This window comes from Manacus vitellinus, unplaced genomic scaffold (genome assembly GCF_001715985.3).
Source record: "Manacus vitellinus isolate BGI_N305 unplaced genomic scaffold, ASM171598v3 scaffold_50_pilon, whole genome shotgun sequence".
Lineage (NCBI taxonomy): Eukaryota > Metazoa > Chordata > Aves > Passeriformes > Pipridae > Manacus > Manacus vitellinus.
Window position 1 is genome coordinate 4,833,127 of NW_021940612.1, and position 23,984 is coordinate 4,857,110.

At 37.1% G+C, this 23,984-nt stretch overlaps 1 protein-coding gene across 1 annotated transcript in view; it reads right to left on the reverse strand.

The window, feature by feature from the left end:
• Window positions 1–143: 143 nt before the first annotated feature.
• Window positions 144–23,984, reverse strand: part of UBQLN1 (ubiquilin 1) — a 24,965-nt gene continuing 1,124 nt past the window's right edge. Inside the window, exons 2-11 of the mRNA XM_029962900.1 lie at window positions 14,753–14,904; window positions 11,023–11,138; window positions 9,416–9,678; window positions 8,481–8,639; window positions 7,624–7,867; window positions 7,012–7,154; window positions 6,037–6,120; window positions 3,535–3,650; window positions 3,053–3,221; window positions 144–1,357 (exon numbers count right to left, since the gene is read on the reverse strand). Coding sequence (XP_029818760.1) covers window positions 1,205–1,357; window positions 3,053–3,221; window positions 3,535–3,650; window positions 6,037–6,120; window positions 7,012–7,154; window positions 7,624–7,867; window positions 8,481–8,639; window positions 9,416–9,678; window positions 11,023–11,138; window positions 14,753–14,904 — 1,599 coding nt within the window. The 3' untranslated portion in view covers window positions 144–1,204. The remainder of the gene's footprint in view (window positions 1,358–3,052; window positions 3,222–3,534; window positions 3,651–6,036; window positions 6,121–7,011; window positions 7,155–7,623; window positions 7,868–8,480; window positions 8,640–9,415; window positions 9,679–11,022; window positions 11,139–14,752; window positions 14,905–23,984) is intronic.

The window sequence follows — 23,984 nt, forward strand, 5'->3', positions numbered from 1 at the left end:
TCCATCTCACACTCCAACAGTTGTTTACTAATCTTAGCCCAGAGCTGATGAATATTCCCAGAGCTTGCACTCACATGCTCTGAAGCTGGACAGTCACCTTGAAGTCTAGAGAATGGATCAACTACAAACACACTGAGACAAGATGCTTAAAGATTTTTTTAATTCATTTATTACCTGTGCACAAGAGAAGTAACTACCAATAGAAACTCAAAAGCTATACAGTATTTTTACTTGGTGGTTAAAAGTAATTAGAGTATCATATGACCATGAATGAAAATAATGTCTCCAATTACAAATCAGAATATGTTAGAATCTCAGTGGAACAAGCCAAAAAGCCTTAGAAGCAATTCCAGAGCACAAGGCTCTGCACTGTTTAATTTGCACAATGACAAAAGTAATTTACAGTTAATCTTTGTGAATACTGAGATAATGTTATAATGCAAGTTTCTGTACAGTTAACTGTAAAGAGACAACCAGAACAGTAATTCTAGTATATTTTAACTGAACTTGCTTAAGCATTTTTTCTGAAATGGTTACCAAAGATCCTGGAAGATTCTACACCAAATCCAAGTCCTATGACTTTTTTTCCTGTGTTCTTTTTTTGGTGTTTGTGGGGGTTTTGTTGGTTTTTATTTTTTTCCCATTACTTATAATCTCATTCTATTGTAAGGTGTAAATCTCTAGAAATGAGCTGTCTGCATTGTATATATTGTGTTTATACAATTTAAAGCAAAAGATGGTACATTACTCAAGTGGTATAAATCTTCCAGCATTTTGCTAGTCAAGAAAAACAACATGCCAAAATCACAATGAGCAGTATTGGTACCCACAGCTTCAATTAATTTGTTTCCTTTTTTAATTTGTAATCTACACAAATTACTACTAAAGGATACTGTTTAGGTAGTAAATACATTGGCCATTTGTAGGTCAGACAAAACTTGTTCATCCAACTGTGAAAGCTGATATTGTTTCAAAAAAAAATCACAAATAATGCAGAACAAAATAACTGACGCATTCAAGAAAGTGAAGACGCATTGATTCCCACTGTTTGAAGAAAACTACTGCACTCCACCTTCAAATGCATCAGGCTGGTTTTAGTTATAACAAGACAATCCCAAGAGTCAGAATGAAATAAAGCAATTTGAAAGATTTAAGAGCTGTTATCAAAAATAAATTACATTTTTTAAAGTTAAAAGAAACACTGCTATGAAGGCTGAGAGCCAAGCAGCCTTTCAATAGCTGCATTGATGTCTCCTCCTGTTGCTATTAGTGCTTGTAAATTTGCTTCGCGGTTCAGAAAGCCCATTGCACTCAGCTGTTCCAGTTGTTGCTGAAATCGAACTTCTGGGTTTTGTAACTGCTAAGAAAAAAATTTCGAACTATAAAAGTGTAATACGCATATAGCAAAATACAGAAGTTAAATGTAGTTTTTTTCTGCACCGCTTTGTCTTTCCTAATTTTTGACTATACCTTTTTCAATTTCCAAAAAATATATACTGACAAATTCAATTAGCAATTGAATAATTTTTTTAACAAGTCAGCACCTTCAAATCTAAAGAGTAACTACACTTATATAACATTCCCAAATAACTGCAGGAAAAACTGATTGTTTGATAAAAGAGGATTAAAACTAAATTGGGTAAATTTACGTCCCATGATCCATTTCTTAAAGATATGCATATATGTATTTTTTTAAAAATGAAACAGAGTTCAGCCTAGTAATGTGGAACAGCAAAGAGTATGATGTTGCTGTCACCAATATTGACCATCACAGGCCTTATTTTTCCTTGTCATAGAAATCCTCTCTTTTGTAACACTCCAAGTATTTGTTGACTAAAATCACCAAAATCTTAATTGTTAGAAAGCTTGAGGCTAAGGCAGCTGTGCTTTGAAAAATTCTGCTTACACAAACTTATGGAAAAAATATGCATTATTTAAATGGTATGACCTTCAGAGGCATTCTTTTAATCAGAACAATAACATGCTGGGACATTACTTTTTAAAATCAATAACTCAATTTAGATTGGTACACAAAACTTGTGCAGCTACTGCTAATTTCGCTGTTGTTCTAATTCAGCAGTTTCACACATCAAGAAATTACCACCTGTATTTAAAATCTGCATATGGTTACAAACCAGTACAGTGAAGATGTAACCTGAAATTTAAGAACTGCCCCCCAACCTGCTTCCCACAAACAAAACTAAACAAAATGTTGACCCAGTAGGGTAAGATTTGACAGCATAAGTGAAAACATACAAGAATATGGTTTGCTACAGTAACACCCATGAATGCTCTCAAGTGGTTAGATAACAAGAGAAAAAAATCTGTCAGATCAGCAAAACTGAACTAACTTACGCCATGGCAAATGAAGAGGGAAAAAGCAGGACTGCCCTTTCCACCAGGAGTCCGCCATTACATAGGGTAGGTACCATAGCGCAAGGGTGCTGTTTCACACAACACTCCTAGAAGTTGTGTCTCCTCACCACCCTACTACTACTGGAAGTTGCTACCTCTGCTTGACTTCTGGAGCTCTCTGGAAACCTTTAATCCCACTCAGTATGTTAACAAAATGCACTGCAATCTGGAACTGCAGGATATTAGAGTACGAATTCAGGCTGCAAATAGGCAGAGAGTGGCTATTCCAAAGAGGGGGACAGAGATTTAGTTACAGCTAAAGAGTGACAGCAATACAGGCAAAGAGCACAGAGGTAACAGTGTTCAATATGCTTAAGCTTTACTCTTGCGTGAACCTGCACTACGCTTATCAGTCAAACGTATCACCTTGATCTGCCGCAATCTGTACAAGCATTTCTGAAACTCCAGGGCATGAAGATGAGTATATAAAAATCAACCAACACTTTTACTCAAATTTGGTGGTTTTTCAGTATTTACTTACACAGCTGCAACAGCACTTTTAAGCCTCCTCTGCTGCCCTTTGACCAGAAGCATCCAGGGGACCCTCCCTTCAATTACCAGCCTCCTTTCCAGTGGTTTACAACAAAAAAAGTAAAGCAAAAAGTCAAAACATCTAAAATATAGTGACATACTTTACCTGAGCATTTGCACCAGCAAGTGCCTGCAACATCTGGTGGACAAACTGCTGGTGACCAGGTTCAGCAGCTCCTGAAGCTGGACTTGTATTTTCAGTTGAAGCAGAACTAGGTACAGTGGACTCTGTAGGAGCTCCACTGCTTCCCAATCCACCTAAACCAGGATTAAATCTGTATAAATTACAGAAAAAGAAATACACCACTTGAATAATAAATACTAGCTTGTCTCTTCTCATTTATTTAATTACTAGGTACAAATTCCGTCAAAGAGTACTTTATTTAAATTGTCATCCTCTAAGAGAAAGACCAGAGTTATCACTGTTTAGAAGTACACAGCAAGCAAAAATGTGACAGATTCCAAAACAAGTGTAGTTAAACTAAAAAGAGGCAGAAAGAGGAGTGTTTAATAAAAACTTCATGAATCTCTAAATGTAAAACGAATGAACAATACAACAGAAAAGCTCCTGTCTAAATCAATTCTTACCCTGGTATAAGCCCCGGTGCTTCTGTTGCTAATGTCTGCAAGCCCTGCTGAATCTGTAGCAGAGCCTGCATTGCTCTAGGGTTTGACATAGCTGATAATGTGTCCGGATTCTGCATCTAAGAAAAGGAGAGAAACTCTTAATCATATGCAGATGTTCCAAGTTAATTTTTATCATTAGATCTCTTATAGAATCTGACACAATTTCAGAACTTGTTTTTCAATTTTGTAGTTGAATATTTATGGAAAATCCTTTAGATATCTTTTCTTCTGTGAGAAAACTTCCATAGAAAGTAATCAATGAACTCTCTAGATGTGGATAAAGCCTTTCAAATGACAAGTACACAAGGAGTAGTATTTTTCATTACAGACCTCAATCTTTCAAAGCCATATGTCTGTATTAGTAAAACATTATTCTAGAATTAGTATCCTATTATCAATTATCATACTACTGGTAAGCAACAATGCTCAATGTGATGAAACTTGCCCAACAGATATCTAAGAAAAACTAATAAATTTCTTTTTCCTAGCTAATTTTAGATCACAGCAGTTTGGTCATGACTATTTGTACACATCTTCTCATATGCAGTGCCTTCACAACCTGAAATGTAAAAAAATACATTGCAAAGTATACAAGCAAGTAGATGTATAACATTCAAGGATTCTCACTCTACTGTGACTTCAATTAAAAATTTGCTTTCACATCAACTAATGATTTAAAAGGCAAATCCTTTTTCATTTCTGAACTGAAGCACCCAAAACCCTGACTATTTTAGATACAAACTCAAAACTAGTGGCTTAAGCTTACTTCTGCTAAGAGATGGAACAGATGAGTGAAAAATAAGTTTCAGATACAAATGACACAGTTTTGGTAGCCAGACCTACTTCAAATAGCATACAGGCTTAGCACTCTTCCCGTGGCAAGTAGACCAAATTACTTTTGCTGGAAAAACCCTTTTGATTCACATAGAAATCACAGATTAAGCTGCCTATGGTGCAGAGCAGAATTGGAGAATAGGACATGAAGAACTCTGCTCTGGAGTATGGATGCCTAAGGAGACTTCAGCACACAAGTTACTACTCTCCATTCATCTCTTGGATTTTTATCTTCCTGATAGTCAAAGAATAACTAAATATATAGATGGCAAAGGTTACTTAAATTTTAAAAAGGAAATGATTTTGGGTTCTCCAATGAAAACTGCTGCAACTAGTTTACTGTCTGATATTTGAAGCTGTCTTACAGAAATGGTGGCCCAACTATTCTCAGAGCACTTAGGTGACCTGGATCTTATCTATTAATGTTATTAACTCCAGTAGCAGCAATTCTTTCCTAGTTCTGCTGGGCAACTGCCCTTCATTGCAAAAGACGACTTCCATTATGAAGACTCTATGGTTTCTGTGTCCCAATCCCATGATATAAACACCAGTAGATAAGCAAGGAAGTACAAGTTGCAATATTATCAACATTCTGAAAATATCCAGGTATTTCTTGACTTTACCTCACCTGCTAATGTTGTTAGTCACCTGACCTTACACAGTGAATACAACACAGAACTAGCTGATAAACTCCACAGTGATACTGACAGGACATACCCACATGAAACAGAAATTATTCTTACTGTACATTCATTAATTACCATTTATTCACATATTTCAAAACATACATGTGGTACTAGCTCCTCAGATACTACTGATTATCACAAAGCGGTGGCATTATAAAACACCACACCCATTTATGTGGTTGAAACAATATAAACAGTACCTTCTAAACACTGAACTTGCTACTATAATTCAAGTATGTGCTAATTATTTTACTTATAAAACCTCCTGTGTGCAGTCAGATCTTGGCAATGTACATTTACACTGATCTGCAAGGACTGCCTAATGATGGCATTCATGCAGTGGATTTTGATTCCTAGAAAAATCATGCTTGCTCCTATTTATGGAACACAGTACTGCTACACACTGTGTCAACTAGTATCAAGCAGATACCTGGGCTGCAAGCACAATGTTAAGAAGACAATCTTTACGGGCAAAAAATGTCAGAAACCACTTCTTTTGAATTAGCTAATGACTTTGGTCTTTCAATGTGTGCCATAAGACCTCTTTTCCAAATATATAAGGCAGGTTTGAAGAAAGTAAAGCACAGTGAAACTAATTAGTAGTGGGAAAAGTACTAATCCTTTTAATTTGTGAAAGAAATCTTGTCACAAACAGGTGTTCTCTGGCTCGTGTGTAGTAAGAATAATTATTCCATCTAAGCAAAAAAGCAAGAGCAAATCTAAGTACTTGTTCTATCTAACTGCAGACAACAGTCAGTTTTTTGAAAGGGATGGAGACATTAAGCAAGAATATTATTAGAGGACAATCTGACTTAGTTTCTAAAGCTAATAAGAACATATTGCAAAATCTAGCTATCAGCCAAAGCGAAGACAGGCACCAGTTTACTAAAAATATTGCTTACTGACTTCCAGACAATTAATAACGGCTAGTATTTCATCTTACTTGCTGAAGGAAAGTTGGAAGTTGTTGTCTCATTTGTTCCTGAAGTTGAGGATTTCCAACAAATAAAGGATTATTCAACATCATCTGTAGGACAAAAATATTTAACTTCAAAGATCAAGCAGTAAAATCCACAGGAGGTTTTACAACAACTACTGACATGGTAATAGTCAATGAAAATAACTTCAGATTCATGAATAGTAATCATCTACTTCTCCTTTGGCCAAAACTTTTTGGAGGTGTTTTGCTTTATTTTGGTGTTGCTTGGTTGCAGTTTTTTATCTTTTAAGTAAATGAATTTCCAGATACAAATGAGGTAGGCTTGCCAATTGTTACAAGAAAATCCTTTTCTGCTCAGCCTCAACAACACATCTAAGTAATAGCTCCCTGTAAACACTCCTTGAAGTCAAGGATATTTCCAAGTGAGTATCTAATAGAGAAAATGTTTTTTCAATCTCAGTTCAGGATTTGACTTTTGATACTACTGTTTAAGTAAAATTTGAAAGCACTTCTACAATACCATTCATAAAACAGCATCTCCATGTTTAGAGGGAGCACAGGTCACAGAAGTGAAGTTAAAAACAGAGTAATATCTAGATATGGCACCAAGTCCCCTCCCTTCACTTCTTCGAAGTTATTGGGGGTATTTATTTACCGATAGATCCACCTTAATTTACCAAAGCATTTGTTTTGTCCTTTTCTTATGCTGGGTCACAAGTTCAGGGCTATACAGAATGTACATAGCCTTACAAGTTATTTTAGAAGCATGTCAGGCATGATGCAAAATTACAAATTGAAGAAACTCACTGTGACAAACTGTTAAATGTAAGTATGTAATAATTTCAGTGAGTTAGAGATTAACATTAAAAACAGGGTAATTCACTGCACATAGCTGTAGAGCTATTTGAGTTTTGTGTTTTGGTTTTTTTTTACTGCAATACACACAATAAATACGTCACTACACCAAATGCAATTTACCTGTACTGCAAGATCAGGATTCTGGCTTAATGATTGCATCATGCTTCTCATGTAGGGTGCAGACAACATATTCTGCATAAGTTGTGGGTTTTCTGTTATCTGCTGCAATAAGCTCTGCATTCCTGGTGTGTTGAACATACCAGCTTAAAAAAAGTAAAAAGCCACTTTAGTAAACATCCTGACTACCACCAGATATCTAAAACCAGGATACAACCATCTGCTTTTTATGTGTTTTAGACCCTGAAATATATCTTACTGTCCTTCTGCTTACACAGACACATCTACCCTATCCAAGCAGTTCCATTACGTATCCACATTATTAGCTGTTTTCACATTTGCCTTGAAATAGAAAAAAAACACAGTTCATCTAGAGGTTCCCTACTTTTGCTATTTTAAGACAACTTAGATTTAAACAGTGTTTAAGTAACACTATTATAGCCCTAAATTAATTTTCATATTTTTTTCTACAGAGAACTTTGATACTAGTAAAATGTTCTACAAAAGTAAATAGCAATAAAAACTTTGAATCAAAAACTCTCTTTCTAATGAAAGAATCATTTCAGCAAGCTTCAAAGTACATGCAAATATATACAATTGCAGTAACAAACACACCTCCTAGTCCAGGCCCCAAATTCGGTCCAGTTGAGCTCTGTCCTGTAGTGCCAGAAGTGCTATTTTCAGCATTACTACTGCCACTGCTCTCACCACTAGTGCTGGTATTTGTTGTGGAAGTCTGTGAGTTGGATTGAGAAGCCCATGGATTTGGCAGAGGATCTCTATTTTCTGTACGAGATGGCTGACTGTCCCCTCCTGTTGATGCATTGCTTACTAAAGAAGCAAATGGGTTACCTCCAAACTACAGAGAGAGGAAAGCAAACATATCATCGCCAAGTTACCTTTCCAAATGAATCATAAAGATAAATGTTTACAGGTCTTAATCAGTTATACTCATGATTCTACAGTAACTAAAGGTAAATATTGTGAAAAGACACTAATATTGAGAGATACTACGACATCCAAAAAAATTAAATCACATTTCTAAGTAGTGTTGCTACTACACGGTATTTTTATCACAGTAAGATGGTATCTTGTATACTGGTTTCCAACTTCAAAGCTTTTTATTCTTCTCATCTTCAGTTCGAAGTTACTAAACACACCCTTAAAAAGACTTTACTGCACCTCCAAATTTTAAGGCAAAGAATTAAAGGAATTAAAAATTAAGTAATACAGAAATATATTAACTTTAAAATAGCTTCTCAATCACACAAAGTGATATCTATACTTCTTCAGGCTTAGAAGAATACAGGATTCTTAAAGTTCTTTCCTCTCAAGAATAAAAGGCTACATAAAAACTTCCGAGTTTCAAGAAATGTTTTGGCAAGTACACATTTGGAAATTTACATTACTTACATGCTTTTATTTAAAAAAAGAAATATTCACTTTTGGTGTCATTTGTAATCTTTTCTCACCTGTTCCTGTGCTGCATTCAGTATTGGCTCCTGAATATCTGTGTACATGCGTCGCAAGGCATTGTATCCCCCTGGTATACTTTCAAGGTTGCTCAAGGCCCGATCCTGGTTTCGCATCATTTCCTGCATCATTGCAGGGTTTCTAGCAAGTTCTAGTGTCTAGAGAAGTGGAACGTTTAATCTGTATTAATAAGAAATCCATTCTAAAGTGAAAACGTCAGCATTCGGCAATATCTCAGTTATCCCAGTCTAACCCGGTTTGAAATTATGATCAAAGCTGAATCAAGCCTAAGTGTGAGTCAACACAATTCAGTGTTTAGCCAGCATTCTACCACAACAGACTGGGTCAGGAAGACTGGCTAAACATAAGAAAACCCCCAAATGAACTACTCTTTTCTTCCTTCATCTTTTCCACACAATATATTCATCATTTCTAGCACCATTACAGCAGGCAACCTATAGTATGAACTTTAAAATACATACACACAATTTAAAAAGCATCTAGTTATCTATTTGGGTTTTGATACATTCTGCAACACAACATATCTTATGTATCATCTAATTTTAAAAGCATTTAGAAGTGAGATAAAATGAAAATATTTGGTATTTTGGAGAATTATTTTTGCTAAATTCATTGGCTAGACAACAGGCTTTAAGTGCAGACAGGCATATCCAATTCTAGCCTCAGAAGACATGACTATACAGTCTTCAATGTCTTTCAAAACTATGTTGCACGTTTTCTGAATTATCAGTCTATTCTGAACAATAACAAGTAGAAAAATAAACATTAGTTGTCTATGGCAACCTTTTATGGATTTTGAATAAGCTTAAACACTTCAAGAATGTTCACACACTCCACTAAGCATGTTCAATTCCTGCTCTGTTGTTTATAGTTACAGTATAATCAAAGGTCATAAACAGATCTTTCTACATACCTGTCTCATTATATCTGGATTATTCAGCATGTGACTGATTTCTGGATTTCTCTGTATCAGTTGCTGCATTTGAGGGTTAGCCATAATTAACTGCCTCATCAGGTCAGGATTTGAAAGCATGCTCTGAACAAATGGATTTTCCATTATCTGAACCATCATTTCTGGGTTGGACATAAGTTGCCGTTGCATCTGACTTTGCAACTCCGAAAAGTTTGAAGTATTTAAGCCCAGGCTACTCAGACCTGCCAAACCTCCAAGGCCACCTTTAAGAGAATGAAAAAAATATAATTGAACTTCCAGTTTCTAGTATACTTCCAAACACATCCAGGTCCTTTCTAAATACAAAATATTTGAACATATCCCACACTTCAAAAAAATGAAAATGAATGGAAAGTCCCATCTTTGCAAGGCTGTTAAGGAGTCCCACTAGGAGTTTGCTTCTTTAAATAACAAAAATCTAAGAAACTGTATCTTAAATATAACTTGCTACAATTCTAATAGCTTTTCTTCTCACTTTCCACAGCCAGGATACAAGAGATGTTTGGGGCTTTAGGTCCAGGTCTCACCCCCTCAGCAACACTTACCAACTGCATTTGTAAAAATCATTTATCTGTCTCCTCTTGGTTAGTCTAAAACCAAGAGAGAACTCCAAATACAAGTCATACTCCCTATTCTAATTAAAAGCAGAGTTTCTCTTGGCAGTAATACTCCAAGAGCTAATTATGTTTTGAATTGCTCTCCTTTGCTGAGTCCAAATAAAAAATTTCAGGTACTAGTCAGACTGAGGAACCATTTAAACCTAAACAATCAATTCCTTACTATAGTTGGCTTTTCCAATCTGCCTCTACCCCACTCTGCAAATGCAAAAGAAGTGAAAAAGAATGAAACAAACCCCCGACTGCAATTATGAAAATACGTTATTATTTTAAGTCAATAGACTGCAGCCTCTTTATTCATAAAAGCGAAGACTCATAATACTACCAGACTTGGAACCTTAATTGTAAGATTAGTAGCAATTTTATTGTTTCTGTTGCAGATCTTTGCTTCGTGTTACAGGTCCAACTTCTATGATTCATCAATTCTCAGATAACAGGAATTCAGATGCACGTTTAAGGAGCACAAGGACACTGGAAGGAGTTTCATTATCCAGAGTGCCAAAATATAACATCAGTAGCGCCTTACTACTGAAGGTGAAAGGTGCAAGTCTGAAGTTTGTCGTGAAACAGTGGCACAGTTTGCCCAGAGAGGTGGTGGGTGCCCCATCCCTGGAAACATTCAAGGTCAGATTGAATGGGGCTCTGAACAATCTGATCTAGTTAAATATGTCCCTGTTCACTGCAAGGGGGTTAGACTACATGACCTTTAAAGGTCCCTTCCAACCCAAACTATTCTGTGATTCTGTATAAAATTAAGGAAACAACTTTCCTCTGGTAACTTACACATCAGAAACCTTCTACAACCAATTAGAAACATACGTGTAATCAGTTTCTTGGCTGGTGTGTTTGGAGGGTTTTTTTAAGTTCTGTCTATAATAGAATAAAGCTTCAGGGACAATTACCTGAATCCAAGAGAAGACACCCACAATGCTACCTAACCAAAATTCTTACCCAAGCCAAAAGGGTTACTATTTGTTGAAGTTGGTGTTGAAGTACTAGTGCTTGACATTGATGTGGTAGCAGCACTCCCAGTGGTGTTTGCCTGTTGAGCTGGGTGGTCTTGTGATCTAAAAAAGCAATTTTAAAACCTGTGAGTTTAAAAAGTTATTTTAAATAATGCCATTTAACATAGGAATAGTATTATATTTGAGAATCTTAAATTACATTTTGATTCTTTCTCAAAAACCGGTTATCCGCAGGTGGCTTTCTGAAACAAATCTTTCTCAGACACGTGCAATTTTTCAGAACAGTAGTTTCAAATATTAAAAATACAGATGGCTACCACTGCAGCCATTACCATTTTCTCATCCTATCCTGGGATGTCTGCCAATGAATTGTTTCCTCTGTCCTTATCTTGCTTTAAGGATCCATGCTTTACGCCACTATACTCAAATACTACCGATTACCTGCCTGCGCCTTGAAGAAATAAAGCCCAACAAATTTAATGTGGCATTTGTTTCACACCACATCTTTAACTGGAAGCTTTACTGAATGTGAAATTCAGTTATTGTTGCATTTCACTAGATATAAGACTCAATAACCTTTAAGACTTCAAGAACAGGCTACAAATGTAGTTAAAGCTAAGGCCAGCAGAATGTAGAGCAGGCACTAAAGGCTGCCCATATTATATACTCACCACACCTTTCTACTGCAGGCATAAACACAGGTGTTGCCATGTAGCAAAAGAGATCAAGGAACTGAGCTTGAATAAAGCCAGTTTGACCTCTCTGTTCAAAAAGAAAAGAGGCTAGTTTGAAATCCAAATCAGCTCTCTAGTCTAGTTCAACAATCAACCTAATAAATGCCTGTATTTGCAGTATTACAGCATAAAATAACTTGTAAAACTATTAATTCAGACTTCACACAGATTTGAAAATTTGACAGTACTCCAGACTTCATACTTCAGTTCATCTCGGAGTATCTTTCTGCTATAACAAAATTCTGTGCTTGTTCCACTCAAGAGAAGATCAGAAAAAAGAAACCCCAGCCATACCAAAAAAACCCATGCTTGAGAGATGGCTCAGATGCAGAGGTTTTCTAAGAGTTCTCTAACTCCATTAACAGCAACTGCAAACACAAGTACCATTGGCCAAGGAGCTGTAACTTGAATGAGGAAGATTATAGACTGTATATTGACTGTGAATCTCCTGTTAGAGATATTTGGTTTTCTTCAGTCTAGAAAACACATAAATCTCTTCTCCATAAGCAAAAGAAGAATAATAAGAATAAAATCCTATTTGTATTTTCAACTGAGAAACTGTTTTGAGAAGCAACTATACCTCTTCATGTAACAAACATGAAAGGTTCTCAAAAGCATGACAGAAAAGTAGATGAAACTGAAACTTGCAGTTCATATTTCTTCCATGGAAACTGGGGTATACACTCTGAAGATAATGGTTTGAGTGAGTGTCAAACCTGTCAGCTTCAAGTCTTTGAGTGAGACTCCTGTAAAGTGCACATCATCTTTTATATCCACTTTGCCATTATGATTCCTCCTGTTGCTTGTGAACAAATTATGTGTTGACCTGGAACTCTATTCAGAAATCCAGTGCATCTTCACTGCCCATTGCTAATCACTCACTGCTACTCTGACACCACATAAGCCAGGTTAGGAGACTACACTGAAAGTTTGTATCATTCTGGAAAATGTAGCACAGTTAAAAATCACCTCTTTTTCAACAAGGATTGGTTGGAATATATGAAGATTCCTATTTGAAAGTTACACACCTAATATTCTTTAGAAGGGAAAAGATCATGTTCAGATTCAGTTTTGGAAAAGAACCCTTGTCTGTTTAGACATATGGCAGCAACAGTAACTGCAACAGTCAACAGACAAGTAAATGGCATAATGTAAAGTGGTTGGGAACAAATCAATCTTGATACTCATGGCCAAAAATCAGCACTTGCCAGGCCACACCAGCATGGTCTAAATCTTGTCTTTCAGGACAAGCATAAAATTCAGGTATTTCAGCAAGAAGAATATTAAGATGTTTCAGGATAACGTTATACTTTCGCAGAGGTGATTTTCACTGTGCTGACATTTCTCTCTAGCAGGTTTTAGGAGCATATTTTTACTTTACTCAAGCAAAGCTAGTGGGTGAAAATACTAATGCCTCATTTGAAGACAGCATAGGCACATGTAGATTTTGTTTGTACTTCCTTGTCCAAGACATGATTAAAACATTCTGCAGATAGTAGTAATACATTCTTCTAAAATTATGCAAAAAAGTAGGAGAGAGTGAAGAGATAGATTGCCATGCTGATAGGACAGATCCAGGGACACCACAAATTCCCCAAAAGCCACAAATGTGGCATTGTTCATAGGTGCTCCTTTGCCCAGAGGCCAAGTCCAAGAAGGTACCAGAGACTGGCACTGGTATTTCAGTATGTATAGCTATTGTAGCTCCAACCTCTGAACCCACTGAAGACTGCACAATCAAAAACATCCTGTTAACACTACTCATGGAGCCTCTCTGCCACACTCAAAAAAAGCAACAAAAAACCAGCAACAGTAGAACAGTAGTTCAGATAAACAAGGTACAGAATTGCAGTATTAACTAATATTGTATACAGGTTTGGCATGGAGGCTTGTATCAGCCTAAATTTCAGGCAGAGAAGGCACAGGACAGGGAAGGGAGACCCCTGAGAGTGCAAACAAGTGTTTAGACTCCAGAACAGAGAAGATAATCCTTCCGGGATGTGAACATGGAATTGAAGATAATTTCAGAAGGCACCTACATTTAATGCTAATGCAAGTGTTTATATTTCATGTTAATGTTACTAGCAAGCCTTTGTGACTTGGTGTGGCCTGGAAAGGGAAAGCTGTTCTGTTCTCTTTTTCTGTTCTCTCCTATGTTCCATTCACTTTCCTTCAACATCTGACATTTTCCTGTAAGAGGAGATCCTCATCACAAACAGGAAAGACGTAAGTAGAACAGGAGCAAGAACACTTTCAGTGTAGATAGTGAACATGCTATTGACTAAGCAAGCTACATTTGAGGGATCTATTCCTCTACTTGTTGAAAGGATTTTTGGGCACTTCACAGGATGCGCAGATGACACAACTCAACTGATACAACTTTCTCACCATCATTCTAAAGATACCTCAAGAAGCCCAAATCTCAAGTCTGTTCAGCCAGAGAAATTCATTGCACTAAAGCAGTTGTTAAAAAATTTCTTTCCTCATTTTACCAAAACAGTGAGTCTTTACTCACTGTGTTAGTAAAACAAGGAAAGAAAATTCACTGCAGAGGAAAGAAAAGGAAGAGGAGAGTAGAGGGGAAGGGAGGTGGAGGGGCAGACAAGAGAGGAGAAAAAAGCTTTTCTGAAGCTTTTCATGCATGAAAAGAAAACCTCCACAACACGAATCTACAGAGTAAGAGCTAAATATCTAAGAACTATGGAGCCAAAACACTGCCAGCACTAAACCCAAGAAGTTAAATAACAAACAAACAAAAAAAAAGGCAGGAGATGCGTATTTAGAATTTGAATCCAATTAAAATACAAGATAAACCAAAGAAAAGAGCACTGTACTTTCAGACAGTTATTCTGCATCGGTTATAACTAAGGAGCTGATTAAAGTGACTTGGTCAAATCTAGGCTTGCCCTACAGAAAGCTATTAAGACTTTGCAGTATTTTTACTTCTTAGAAGTAAAACTGACCACTCATCATTAAGGTTACCTGTTTTGTGTTTTGATAACCAGGTGAACAGTGAGTCCATCATGAATTCCGTGCTGAGTCAAAGTATCTTGATCTTTTAAAATTTTTCCAGCAAATATCAACACAAGCTGATCAGTGTGGGACTTGAAACGCTTAGAGATTTCTTCCTTGAACTAAACAAAAAAATTAGTTCAATTAGTGCAATTAAATACTGAACTGTAATTTTTTAAAAAATTTAAGAACAAGCTATTTTTTACATTTGCTGTATTACCTCACCTGCACTGCACAAACTAGAAATACTTTATTAAGTTTTCTAAACCTATTTTTTTCAGAGAAAGATAGGAAATATTTCTTTTTCATACAAAAAAAGAACATGAGAAGAACACATCTAGATCACTAGTTATATAACTAGTGATAACAAAAATCTTATTTCTCTTAAAGACTACTGCAGGTTCAATCAGGCACACATTCATGAAAACAAATACATACTATTATATAAACTACTGAAACACATACATATATATGCACATGGTCAAGTACATATACATAATTACATACTAGCAAGTACACACTAATATATATACATACACACACACCACTGAAGCCATCCACTGCTGAAAGGCTGAGGATACAATGTCACAAGTAGGATAAATCTGTCTAGACTTTTGCTGGAAATGAGTATCCTTGTTTCTTGGACATCTTTTTGCTGCCTTCTTTCCATGTGTCAAAACCAGCATTCCTTCCCACAGAAGCAAAAGTTACACCTTAGGTAGCTCTGCTTCCTCATTCAACATATGACACAGCTATATAAAATGCAGCATAAATTGCAAGCCAGGGCATGGTGAATAGCTACATTTTTCAGTTCACTAAGACATTATTCCCCCATTGAAACAACTGAACACAGAAGCCCACTCTATACCTTCTTGCCTTCCTATTCAATAATAACCAAGTTCTGCTTTGAATGAGTTCTAATTGAAATTTATTCTTCTCTGGAAAAACACTCTCATCAAAACCAAAAAATTCACAAAACTTGAAAAGGAATATATCCAAGAAAAGTGCTAAGGACTAACTTCATTATAAGAATGCCAGATAAATGTATGCAACAAGACTAGTCTGCAGGTTAAGTAATTTTAAAACAATTCCAGGTAGTTAGAAAGTCTTTCAGAAGCTCACCCTGTTTAAAATTTTAAAATTAAGTTGACCATAGTACTTCAAAAAACATCTCCAACATCCTACAGAATTCTCATTCCATATAGGAAAATATAATATTAATCTTGCAACTAGTTATTAATAATTGCATTTTATAATAGGCAGGACTAAAATAGTAAAATACCACTGTATTATGCTTTCAAGGTGAGTCGCTAATTGAAATATTTTATAGCATAGGAAGAGAAAAATAAACAGAGTTAAAAAAAAAAAGAGAGAGTCCAAGAGACAATATACATTAAAAGACTCTGTGTTTGTGCAGGAGATTGCCCTTGGTTAGTTAAAAGTCTACACTGAGTTAGTTCCGGTTCTTGAAGAAATCACTTTTAAGTCAGCCTTAAGATTTATAAGTATTCCAGAAAGTCACTTAGTCCATTCCTTTGCCAAATGGATTACTTATCTGAATTATTTCTATCAAGTTTATCTAGTCTGTTCTCTGAGGTCCCCAGCAACATTTTTCCAAGAAACTTATTTCACTATCCTATTTCTTTACTGTCCTTTCCACAATGGACAACACAAACAGATTGTTGTTTCCCTTTAAAAAAGGGATTCCAGTAAGCCTAATCTTTCCTTGAGGGAAATCATTCTAATCATTCCCATCACCCTTTGGACTTTTCAAAACCAATTACTCTGTTAAGAAAAAGTGAGAAATCCATGTGGGAAAATATTCATGCTGACTTATTTAATAGCTATAAAGTCTAGACATTTTGTAGAATCCCAGAAGGCCTAGCGTGCATGTCTTCAACACCAACAGTCAGATGGCTGTGGAGCTAACCAAGGATTGTTGGTAACAAGAGACAAGAATTGTAGGTAACAACCAAGGATTTTGGTAATAATAAGCCATTGGAAAGAACAGGATGTGACTGGAGAAGGGGGCCATACAGAGGTAGAGGGACACTTTTCCAGGGCAAACATCCTTGTTGTGGCTCCTGTAGATAAGCACAACACAGTGCAGGAATGAGGCTGAGAAGTGGGCATGGACTGTAGGGCGAACCAAGACCAACAAGACACCCAAAGCCCTATGACCCATTTCCAGAAAGGTCTAGAAGAAAGGACTGCACATGATAACAAATTTCCATACAAAGTGAGAAACTTATCTCCGAGGCAAGGAAAGCCTTTCTGTAAAAAGGTATCCCCACGAAGCCCAGGCACATCTGAGCCCTCAGGACCCTGGACTCCCTCTCAACTGGATCAATGCTGGATCACCAATCCAATGCAGGATTGGTGATCTCTTTTTCTCTCTTTCTTTCTTATTTTCTTTTTTCCTTTCTTTCTTTCCTTCTCTCTTCCATCTTACCCCTTCATTCAAAACCCGCTGCAACGTGCTCATAGTAGGGACTTAACATACTAGTGCCAGGTATGTAATTTACAAAGAAAACTTCCCAAGGTCTTGTGGAGCCTCTGGCTTTTGTCATTCCTTTCTGTGACATCTCACTCTTTAAGTGGAAGGAAGTATCTATGAATCTTGAGTGCTCACTTCTCACTTCCACCTTAAGGGTGGAATATCACACCTTTTTCTGCTGTTCAGGCAGTTGCATCCTATTCTGCATTCTCCTAGTTAATTATTGTTAATACACATTCCAAACCAACATAAAACCAGTAGAAATATTTACAATTTGGTACAAAGCTAAAGCATAAGAATAGAAGACTACCATACAGTGACAAATCAAAGAGTAATGTCATTTACCCAAACTCACCATCATATTTTCCACAATATGTTGTAACAGTGAGGTCCACAACTTAATTCTCATCAGAAAGTTGATATCGTAGTATATAAACAATATTCATGGAATCACAGAATATCTCAAGTTGGAAGGGAACTATAAAGATCATCAAGTCCAACTCCCTGCTCTTTGCAGGACTACCTAAAACTAAACCACATGACTGAGAGCACTGTCCATAAGCTCCTTGAACTCTCACAGGTCTGGTGCCACGCACTTGGTGCCAGCACTTTCCAAGGGACCCTGTTCCAGGGACCGACAACCCTCCCAGCAAGGAATCTTTTCCTGAAGTCCAATCTGAACCTGCCACAGCTTCATTCCACTTCCTTGTGTCCTACTGCTGTGCACAAGAGAGATCAGCTGCTCCCCCTCTGGTGCCCCACCCCAAGGAAGCTGCCATGCAAAACCAACGCTACAGTAAGACAGGAGTGCAACCGTGAACGTACCAGGACCCACAAAACAACCTTTATGACAACATACATGCATTATTCAAGTGCACACTAGATTTCTTTCCAGTCACAATAATAAAACTGCAGAGATTAATAAGCCAGTTTTGACTGGGACATATTTACATAAAAAGCCTACTCAAGATGCAGTGGAAATATTAGGTCTCTTCTAGATTCACTTTCATTTGCCACAACTTTGGAACCTCTGAAATGACAGGACATAAGCAGCCCATAAAGGGAAAAGTGCAGCAGTGCATAGTAGTGGAAAGGGCTCAGGACTCATGTTCTAGCCAGTTCTTTCTATTCCTTCCAGGGATCCTTCAGCAAGCCACTCCATTTCTCCAAGCTCTGACTTAGGAAAAATGGTTAGCTATACTTCTCTTCCCCATAAAAGCACCTGGTAATCTACTCCCTCCCTGTTTCCTGTGTACCTGCTCACTGGCAAAGCAAGCAAACTGTCAACTCCTTGATTTAGATTAAGCACTATCCTGGTTCTGGCCAGGAAAGGGTTAATTTTTGCAGTAGCCAGGAGGAGGCATTGCCAGAACCCACTGGTTATTCTATAGCACTTCAAGTCACTGCCTGCAGCAGAGAAAAGGGACTCTTCTGGGGAGAAGAGGTTGCTTCTGGTGGAGAAAATACGGTGGAAGAAGCCATCTGGTATTGTTTGTTACTGGGGTACTTTTTCCCCATGTGAATCATTCCTTTTCTTGTACCCTCTGTCATTGGTATTGTTGCCGTCACTATTCATTTTATCTCATTGCTGTTTCCAGTAGATTGTTTGTATCTCAACCTGTGATCTTCACCTTTTGTGCCTCCAATTCTCCTCTTCAGCTCCACACAGTGGGGAGAGAGACGGGAAAACAGAGAAGCAAGAGAGAGCAGCATGTGGTTCGGAGAGTCTCGGTGGGGGCACTGAACTGGGGAGAACCATTCCTAAACCATGACAGCACTACTTAGCAAGAGCCAAAATGTTGATGTGTTATCAACATTATCCTTGTACTTAATCCAAAACACACAGCACCATACCAGCTACTAAGAAAATTAACTATCTCAGTCAAAATCAGGACACCATGTCACCATATATTCCAAATTCTTAATATTTTGCCCTAACTTTACTCCCAGACAGGGACCTTTTTACAGAGCCAAGGTTTATTGTCTCTAAGTCGAAACGTTGCCTGGCTCTAAAAATTTTAACATGACACCTCTACCACAGCTAATTATTTATTAAGGTTTTCTGTGCTGTTGGCAATTTTGAACTGTGTAAAAGACCATCTTTAAAAACTCTGTGATAATGCTGACTGAAGGTGATGGATTTTAGCAAAACAAACTCACGGGAGGAATGCAGGCCCTATGTGACATGGATAAAGTTTAAAAAAAATAATCAGAAGAAATACATGAATATTATGGTGTTACTTTTATGCAGATAAGTATCTACACACAAAACACTTCATAGTATTACTTAAATAGGTTTTCTTATTTTACTGTATCTGCCAGTTATTTATCAGAAAACATTTGCTGAGTACTATGGTCGGATAACTGATACCTTTGAGTTACATCTAACTAAGCCAACTGTCAGGAAAGTCATTATACATTTACTTCTGAAGGTTTTCTTCAATCAAATGGCAACCTACCATCACTCTCAAACAATTTTAATTAAGTTTCCAAAATCAGAAAAAAAAAAAAAACAGCTTAAGAAATATGAACCAGAGTATATTGCAAGGCAGACTCCATAAAGACTCCCATGGATGTGTTACAATGCACTGAGACTTCAGATGATGGAAAACCTAATGCTAAACAATTCAGGCACTCTAGTGCCTTGACTGTCAAGAGAAAGCTAAATCACAATCCTGGAAAAGAAGAATAAGTTGGATTCCAATATATACCTTCAACCTCCTTTGTTTGCACCATTCAGTAACCCCTGGATTACAGAAAAACAGAAAACCAGAACTGGATTAGGTTAAGAAAATTGAAATTAAACTGTTCTTTTAAAGTAAAACATTACATAAAATATTAAAAGCATATGTAAGCCAGGAAAGATGTTCCACTACCAATTTACCCAATGTTCTGTTTAACATTTACACCTCTGTGATCTTGATAAAGCAGAACACTTTTTGGGATTGTAAGAACCAGGCATAAACATGAAACCCCGGATTTCTGAATTTAAAGTATCAACCATGAGCTGGACTCAAAGTATACAAGTTTATGAGATCTCTATTTGACAAATAGCAGAGTCTCTACACAATGTGTATATATTTATACATATAATTAATTCTGTGGGTCAGGTTTTTTATCTGTAATTTACTCTAGTACAGAAAGCAAGTTTGTGTTCACCTAGTTTTAAAAACATATTACGAGCTGTTAAATATGCTATTACTGAAAACTATACTTCACACTGAAGAGAAAGTCCATTAAATGTTTAAGTTAAATAAAAAAATGGAAAAAAACCCCAAACCTTCAAAAGAACCAAATCTGTTTTCTGTGGAAGTAAACTCAATTTCACTAAGTTTTCCAGATGGGCATTGCTATGAAATTTTCATGTAATCACAGGACTGACAACAATTCTCTGCAAGAACTGCAAGCTTCTGAAATTATTACTGCAGATTTACTATATCCACTCTTTGTTGGCCTAGAAGTTAATAATACACAGCTAGTCATGTTACCCTGTTGCAGAGTTGCGATGTTCACAGAATGCACCACTTGTAGTGCGCTACACACTGGTGGACAGTAACTCTGAACCAGTTACAATAAACTGCAAATGTCAACATGAGGCATTAAAAGAGCACCATGAAGCCTCGGAAAGCTTTAACTCTTCAAAACTACCTCCCTGTGTAAATAGTCTAAACGATGAAGGTAAAACTGTTTTCCATGTAACTGATTCCAACACCTCACCACTCAAACAATTCAAGCTGTTCACTAAGACAGGAAGGCTTAAGTTGTTCCTAACATGAGTGCACCTTTTCTTTGCCAAAACACATTAAATCAATTCTGCTAGGCAAGAATTGCAAAGATTGTATTGCCATGAACTCAGAAAATAAATGGAAATAAAAAAATTAGGACAAGAGACAGTCTTACTGAGCTGATACTCTAGTATCAATTCTGTCAGGGTCAGCTAAAGTCAACAGGTTTACAGGTATTCATCTTCAGCCAGCATGTAGTCATGAAGTCTTTACACTGAGCAAGATCAGTACCATACCCAGTCAAGAAAGCAAATATTTGGTCCTTGTCCTAATACTCAACCAAACTGTGCTCAGCAGAATCAAACAGGTTTCAAAGAAAAAAAGGCAGACACTTGCAATCAACTGACCTCCCAGAGCGGCTTTGTACTTGAAGGTCACTTTCCATTCCAACTTGCATACTCACTGTTCCAGCTGCACAAGATCAGCAATAACAAATCCTGAAGTCTTCTAATATAGGAAAAAATCTTGACAGAAAAGTTGCAGGCCTGATTTGCACTCATGGAACAACATAAAATATGATTTGTGCAGCCCTAAATTGGGCCCTGATGAACCAAAACATTTTCCTAGAAAATCCAGGTTACTGTTCTGGCAATATTCTGAAATGACTGCAGAGAAATAAACAAGTCAACTCACTAAGTCATAATATAAGCTACAGAAATATACAACTGAATGGGGTTTATTCTGCTAGGTTGTTTGGGGTTTTTGTTTTTTTTTTTTTAACAAGCTGCAAGTTACTGGCCCACTTATCTCAACCATACAAACAACTTGCTGATTCCAGATGCATTTGGACAGATGTTCAATTTGTCTGGTATTTGAGATTAACCTATTTTCAAGGTTGGCTCAAGAAACATCACATCTACTGTTGATGCCTATTACTATCAAAAGCTCATTTTTACAGTTTAAGAGAAACAGCCAACATTAGTCACACTATGGGGACAGTGCATTTTTTAGTGTTGTCACACTGCCTGGGACTTCACACAAATGGTCGACTCATTGGTGCAATCTTACTTCACAGGAACGAAGACATAAGTGCAGATCTAATCTTTAAACAGCAGCTCCAAGAGAGACAACACTCAGAGCTAAGATATCTGTGGACAACAAAGACATTTGATGTAGTGTGCTCTGTTAACTCCCTAAACTTGCATGGCTGCTTTCAGTAAAAATTCATGCTCTTGCTGGGTTGTACAATTATTTCAGTTTAAGACAATTGCTTACTTGAAAGCCTGGTAGCTCCACCAGTATTCACATCTGAAACAAATTTGTTAAAGTCAAATATATTCTGAAATTCACATCTTAAGTAAATCTGTTTATAACTCCTGAAGGATACAAACTAATTGCTAACTGCTTTTCAGGAAAAATGCAATCCTTGGGTTAGATTCAGCTTATGAATCTCTCTTTTGAAATACCCAAACAAAACAAAAGCCCCCAAACTGCAAAGACTTTTACAAAAACTGCATTGATGCTGCTCACAAATCTATGGAGAACAGAGAAGTGAAAAGCACCCCTTTCAGACTGAGATTGCTGGGAAAGCAGTGAACAACATTAAAAAGCAAACACAGTCATTTTACCTTTGGGAGAAATGCCTAGATTAAGCTTGCAGAGAGAGCAGCTGATAGCACACAATACTGCAGCTGCCAAAAGACCAGTTAAGACGAGAGCAGTCTCAACCCACTGGCAGCTGGAGAGAAGCCCTCAATGAAACTTGGGTCTGGGACACATATAGGCCAAATGCTGATGTTAAAAAAAAAAAAACAAAAACAAAACCAACCAAACAAAAAAGACTCCTGAATCTAAAAAAGATAAAAGGGTAAAAAAATTGAAAGAAATATCAGCATTTTCTCTCTTCACAGCAACTAGGTGGAGCAAGAGTCTAACAGGTTAGCCAAGGTGGTAACACTACATTTGATACTTGGGAACCTTCATTTTTTGTATCCTGCTCTGATAACCAGGCAGTGTCTTTCAGTTTATGCATAAGGAATGATTTCAAGTTCTGTATCTAGACACTAATGGCACTCTCACACAGGTAACCTTTTTTTGATGAGGTGTGCAGTACCAGCCAAGCTAAAAAAAAATGTGGAAAAACACAGACTTGCCACATTCGGAGACATTTCAGTGAGAAAAATGGGAAATCCTAAGGAAATTGCAGGAGGCTCTGAATCTAGCAACATTCACAAGCAGGAGACTCCTGTTTTTTACGTTTTGATTACACCTTTTCTATGATTTGTAGCTTTCTAATCTAAACAAATGAAGTTCTAGTCGACAGTTGCATGGCAAACCTTCAAAAAAAACAGAAGACTTGCAGGAAATAGTGATGATGAATCAGTAGGCGTTACTACTTCTGTTGAGACAGAGGCACTATGGGGCACTGACCTTCACAAAAATTGTAATAACTCAGTTATCTGACAATAGTGCCATGCTAAGTACCATATCCATAGCTAGTACATTTAAGTACAGCAGACTGCAAATTTTACAGAGTACAAGGATATGACTTCCTCAAAACGAAGGCCTATTTGCTGTTTTTAAAGGCAGTGTTAGACCAAAAGAACTACTGGAATTGCAGAGATGCTGGTGAATGTATATATTTTCTACAGTCATGCTAGTCAGCCAGTGAGAGAACTACTGCCAAACTGAGTCAGCTCGACAGGACAACTCACACTCAAGGAATGAGAAAAGAGAAGGCTTCGTGGTGACCTAATTGCAGCCTTGCAGTACCAGAAGGGAACTTACAGGAAAGATGGGGCAAGACTATTTACCAGAGCGTGTACTGGCAGGACAAGGGGGAATAACTTCAAACCGAAGGAGTGTAAGTTTAGATTACGTATCAGGAAGAAATTCTCTGCTGTGAGGGTGGAGAGGCACTGAAAGCTGTGGGCACCCCATCCCTGGAAGTGTTCAAGGCCAGGTTGGATGGGGCTCTGAG